At 43.8% G+C, this 6,020-nt stretch overlaps 1 protein-coding gene across 1 annotated transcript in view; it reads left to right on the forward strand.

The window, feature by feature from the left end:
• Positions 1–6,020, forward strand: part of LOC126407356 (voltage-dependent calcium channel subunit alpha-2/delta-4-like) — a gene marked incomplete at its 5' end in the record, with an annotated part of 135,442 nt that overhangs the window by 57,833 nt on the left and 71,589 nt on the right. The window contains 3 exons of the mRNA XM_050072155.1: positions 1,388–1,447; positions 5,432–5,594; positions 5,685–5,816. Of these exons, the coding sequence (XP_049928112.1) occupies positions 1,388–1,447; positions 5,432–5,594; positions 5,685–5,816 (355 nt within the window). The remainder of the gene's footprint in view (positions 1–1,387; positions 1,448–5,431; positions 5,595–5,684; positions 5,817–6,020) is intronic.

Genomic DNA, 6,020 nt, shown 5'->3' on the forward strand with positions numbered 1-6,020 from the left:
AACTGTGGTTTTCTACCTGCCGCTGGACTTCATCGGATTGACTCGACTGACTTCTTAGGAAGTACTGATCAATGCGGCTACTTTGCCCTTTCTTTGCCACACACTTCTTCTTTCCCTGATGAGTTCTGAGGCCTTTNTTTCTGCCACCACAAGGACAAACCTGAAGCATCTTGTTCTCAACTGTGCTACTTTTATCCTCTACAGATGCGCTCGCCTTGCCCTGAGTGGCGCTAATTCTAGCCCTGGTGGATAGGTCCATGCCCCTATCCTTCACTGAGTCACAGATCCAATGCGTAGTCGTGTCCGTTCCAATGTCTGTTATCGTGTAATCCACCTGTGAGTCATCTTCCACCCCTGCTCTCGCTGACTATTTTTCCTATGTTGGCTGTAGCTAATTTTGGTTGTANTGAAGCATCTTGTTCTCAACTGTGCTACTTTTATCCTCTACAGATGCGCTCGCCTTGCCCTGAGTGGCGCTAATTCTAGCCCTGGTGGATAGGTCCATGCCCCTATCCTTCACTGAGTCACAGATCCAATGCGTAGTCGTGTCCGTTCCAATGTCTGTTATCGTGTAATCCACCTGTGAGTCATCTTCCACCCCTGCTCTCGCTGACTATTTTTCCTATGTTGGCTGTAGCTAATTTTGGTTGTAGTAAGGCTGCTAGGTCTCACCACTGCTACCATGGGTTGCTAGCCCATGCCAGCAGTAATAATTTCACTGTAACCGTGTGTGGCTGCCAGCACTGACCTTTATGATCTAGACTTTTTTGCAGTGAGGCTCATCTGCAAAATCTATGAATATTAAGTCATTTAAATATGTGCAAAACAGCACAGGAGCACCAGGAGGCTGTTTGCTAACAGTGCATCTCTCTTATTGTGGGTGCTGTGAGAATTTGTGCAGAAGCTGCAGAATCATTTTGTGAATTTGCCCTTTAGAGTTTATAACAGAACAACATAATCAAGTAAAAACATTAGGTCCATGTACAATGCAGATCTGTCAATACATACAATAAAATAACACTATCCAATAACAGTTTTTGGGTACTTGGGTACTGAACTGAGATCATTTGAGCCAAATTTAACTCAGATGTCACAAGATAAATCTGTGGGATTTAACAGTGCGAATAATGTAAAGTAAGAACATAATAATGGAATCTTTTTCTTGTCAAATACTTACCAATGAAAATACTGAAATGAAACAGTCTGAGAGGGTTTAAAGAGTTTAACGGCTCTGTTTTCACACAACCCTTTGTCTGATGTAACCTGTGATGATGATGATGATGACGAGGATGGATGTTCACAGGCAGATTGTCCTTCACATGGTACATGTTTTTATTTCCCACTGCAGTCAGATGACTCATAAAGACTTTTATGTTTGTCGTCTCAGAGGTTAGCAGAGTCTGCAGAGGACGCTGACCTGTACCACGACTTCAACGCTTCATTAACGGTGAGTGCTCTTGTTTTTAAAGGTCACTTCCAGCTGGTCATGTTTACGTTTTAGTTCTTCATGTGCTTTTTGCTTCATGATTAAAACTGCAGAGTAATGAAAAAGCTAACGTTAGCATGCTAAATGTGTGCAGATCAGAGGGGAACATACTTTGGCACATCAAAGAGACGATTCAAAGGGTTTTATATTTTCAGTAGTCTGACTCACGGGGTGCAGACTGTGGCTGTAAACCTGCCATTGGGCCACTGATTTAGGCCGGAACTCTACCTTCCTTCCTTCCTTCCTTCCTTCCTTCCTTCCGCTATCTGCGTGTTACCATTTCCAAAACTTCTTCACTACGGGAAACAACAAAAAGAACAACAACACCATCCTCCGAGCTGAACAACTTACAGGCTGAAAATGGCAACTTTTGATGAAGATCTGGAACGCTCAATGAGTCATGCCTGCTTTGTTTTTCTGTGAATTGTTGTAAAGATCTACAATGAATAAAACAACATGTACCAATCCGTTCACTTCACATGAGCTTCTCTTATGTAATAACGTTCTGCCAGAGCCACATGCAGCCATAAAACCGTCTGTAGTTTTAGCGGGTTCAGCGAGCTCCTCTAAAGCTAAAATACAGTCTGGCTTCACCTCTACAGGTCTGATTACCAAATTATGTTTGTCTTTTTTATCACTAAAAGTTGAATCACACAGTGACATACGACTAACAATGTTTTCTGTAGCAGTTTCTTTTGTGGAGCCATTTTACAGACAGTGCTCGCCTCCTCACGTGCAAATGTTCGACCAAACCAAATTCAACCTGACACTGTTTTACAAGACCACCATCACTGCATCCTGGGCTTAGTGCCGCCCAAGAATACTGTGACTGGTTTAAAGAAACACAAACACACCAGAGTTTTTATTTCCCCCATAGCAGAGAGGCAATCGGTGATTCCAGATCTTTCTGTAGCGCTGACACACCACTGTGGAGATGATCTGGCTTCACAAGAATATGTTCTCAGCTATGTTTTTCTCCTCGATCAATGTTCAGTGATGTGTCCATGGGTCAGCGTGTTGAAATCATCCACAGCTTACAGCCTACTGATTTTATACTCCATTAAACCTACGCCCTCGAATGTTTGGGCATTGTTGGGCCACTTAAACGCTGATATCGCCACAGTTACTGAACAGATTTTTACCATTCAGACTGCATTTGAAACATACATCTGCTTTCATGCTTTTGCAGTTTGAACTATGAACCTAGCCTTTACTAATCTGTCACAATGATAGTCTCTATCAAGAGACACAGGACCCTGGGAACAGAGGGTTGACCCCGATCAGAGGCACCGGCAGATTGAAGCTTTAAAGCTTCAGCTGACACCTGAAATTAGATTAGATCAAACTTCACTGATCCTGTGAGGAAACTGGGTCGACACCGCAGCAACCAAACTGCACACAGAATAACACTAACATGTTATATAAAAACATACAGTGTAGCATGTGAAGGTCATATTAACGGCACACAGTATTCAGTTCAGCAGCAGTAATCAGATAGAAGGTAGATGTTGCTCATTAATTAGATGATTCTGTCTCTCTCCTGTCAAACAACCTCACTGATACTTTGTTAATCAGATTTTTTTTTTTAAAACAATAGGAGCTGTTGTGTTTATGACAGCATGCTGCTAACCTGCAGTGCTGGGCTGCAGCCAACATTTAAGCAAAATAACACCTTATACAGTACAGTAGAACTGATAGGAGCGACTTTAATTCTAAAAACCTGCTATCAAAAAGCCATTTTTTTAATTAAAAAAAACAGCAGCAAGGTTGCATTTATCAAAATAAAAGCTCAAATGGAAAATTCTCTCTAAACATAAACATGCGTATAAGGAACTCTTTACAGTTTTCATTCAACTTTCCCACCAAATTCAGGTCAGAATTTCTGAGTAAAACCAACTCCATAAACACCAAAAGATAAATGGAAGACTTTTTAACAGTTGAATATTAAGTGAATATGCACTGATCAGCCAGAAATTAGAACCACTGTCGGGTGGAGTGAGTAACATTGATCATCTTGTTACAAGGCAATGTTCCCCTGGGGAACTTTTGCTCCAGAAATTCATGCTACCTGATGCTCTCCACCCACCCAAAAACCTCTGCAGATCAAGTATCTCTCGTCATGGCAGCAGCACTACCTGATGGCAGTGGCCCCCCAGCAGGAAAATGTCCCATGCCACGCTGCAGAAACTGCTCAGGAATGACCCGCGGTACGTCACAAAAAGCTAAAGGCATCGACCTGGTATCCAAATTCCCCAGATCTAAATCTGATCAAGCATCCATGGGACGGTTACACCCCGCCTTTCCGAAAATAGACCTCCATTCTTCGTAATGGCGGAGTTTCCCATTTTTTCTAAAGGCCCCGCTATTCTGAATATTGGGGACAACGCCTGCAGTTCGTTAACAGGTGCCTCCAATCAACACGTATCCACATGTGTGGCCGGGAGTGGGGATTTCAGCACCACGGACAGTGCGCGTAAAAAGACTTGACAAGCATCTCCTTTTCAATGTGTTTGCTGCTAGTGAAATTATACATAAAAAATGAAGACAGTGACATATTTTCAATAAAAAACAATGAGTTGAACGTTCATTTCAAGCTTTTGTAGTACAGCAAATTTCAGAATTGTGCGAGTGCGGCCAGAGAGCGGGCGGCAGTGTTGGATGCAGGAAATTCAATATGGACTTGAAAATCAGTTTCGGAGTGGGGGTGGTTCGGAACGGCGGTGTTTCGGAATGGAGGGCTGTCCCCCCATGGGACGTGCTGGTACCTCTGAGGCACCCCTAATCCACGGTGAGGCCTTCCTGGAGTGGACATGTCTCTGACATGTCAAGGCATGGACACAGGTTCTCTGGAAGGTGTCCTGTGGTGTCTGGCACCCGGCCAGGTGCTGGCTTTGGATCATTTAGACCTGTCAGTTGTGAGGTGGGGCACCAGTACTTCCCAAGATGCTCAGTCAGATTGAGGTGTGGGAGACTTGGAGGCCAGGTTGATGCCTTGAGCTTTCTGTCATGTTCCTCAGGCCATTCCTGAGCGGCTTTTGTGGTGTGGCATGGTTCATTGTCCCGCTGGGGGGCACTGCCATCAGGGAGTACCGTTGCTGTGAGGGGGGTTACCTAGCCCACAGCAGTGTTTGGGTTGGTGAAGGGCTTCAGGTGGCATCCACATGAATGCCAGGACCAAAGGTCTCCCAGCAGAGCATTGCATTGTAACAAGGTGATCAATGTTATTCACTTCACCTGTCAGTGTTTTGACTGTTTTGGCTGATCGGTTTATGTACCCGGTGGACTCTAGTGTTGTCTGCGTTGTGTTGATATGAAGAGGCCCAGACTGTTGATCTCCATTTATTCCTGACAACTGACAGAAAGAGTAAAAACAAAATCCTCCGTCAATTACGACCATATAACTCGAGCCCCTACACAAATTAGGTGACTCAGGAATATGTCACAATATTATACAATAGCCTTAGGCTGGAAAATGAACTTATAAACAGCTTAACAGCTCTAAAACACAGAAATTACCACAAGAGCAATATCACTTACCTCTCCTACGAAGCACAACAGTAAAAAGGGAGAGGTAAGGTGGGAGACAGCCCTTTATAGGAGGGGTACCCCCAAAGGTGTACGTAGCGGAACAGAAACTGAGTATCAAACATTGTGTATGGAGGTCTAAGCGTGTCAGGTAATAACAACTGACACAGATTTTGTGTAATTATAATACGTATTATTACAATTTTTTATTATTTTAAACTGAAGTTGTGTTCCCCACTGTGCTTCATAAAATCCCATCATTTGTCCTTATTCATTTATATTTGGAGAAATGCCTACACGTAATGTCGTCAGGATATTTAAGGTAATTTATGGTGGATAGATATTTACTCCTTTGTCTAAAAGTCAGCACCTTATTCTGAAAGGAACCTGTTCATGTCCTACTTCCTTTCTCCTGAACAGTTTGATTACTACAACTCCATGATGATCAACACGGTGGACGAGGACGGGAACAACGTGGAGCTGGGCGGAGAGTTCCCCCTGGAGGAGAACGAACACTTTAACAACCTGCTGGTGAACACGCAGCAGAGCAACATCCAGGTTCCCACCAACGTCTACAACAAAGGTCAGAGGTCGCCAGCTTTGCCTCTGAAATGTACAAACACTTCCTGTAAAGTTTAGCTTTGCTCAGGATGTTTCTGTTCTCTGTGTGCAGATCCCAACATCCTCAACGCCATCTACAACTCTGAGGCGTTAAATGACGTCTTCATCAGTAACTTCCAGAAGGATCCAACGCTCACCTGGCAGTTCTTTGGCAGCTCCACTGGCTTCTTCAGGATCTACCCCGGTCAGTTTTACACTAGTCGTTAAAAATGTAATAACTACTGTAATTATTTAAATACATTCATCCATTTCCGTAGCAGCTTATCCTCTTGAGGGTCGTTGGGGGGGTGGAGCCTATCCCAGCTGACATTGGGTGAGAGGTAGGGTTCACCCTGGACAGGTCATCAGACTATCACAGGGCTGACACATAGAGACAGACAACCATTCA

Source organism: Epinephelus moara, chromosome 20 (assembly GCF_006386435.1).
Source record: "Epinephelus moara isolate mb chromosome 20, YSFRI_EMoa_1.0, whole genome shotgun sequence".
NCBI classification, from domain to species: Eukaryota; Metazoa; Chordata; class Actinopteri; order Perciformes; family Serranidae; genus Epinephelus; species Epinephelus moara.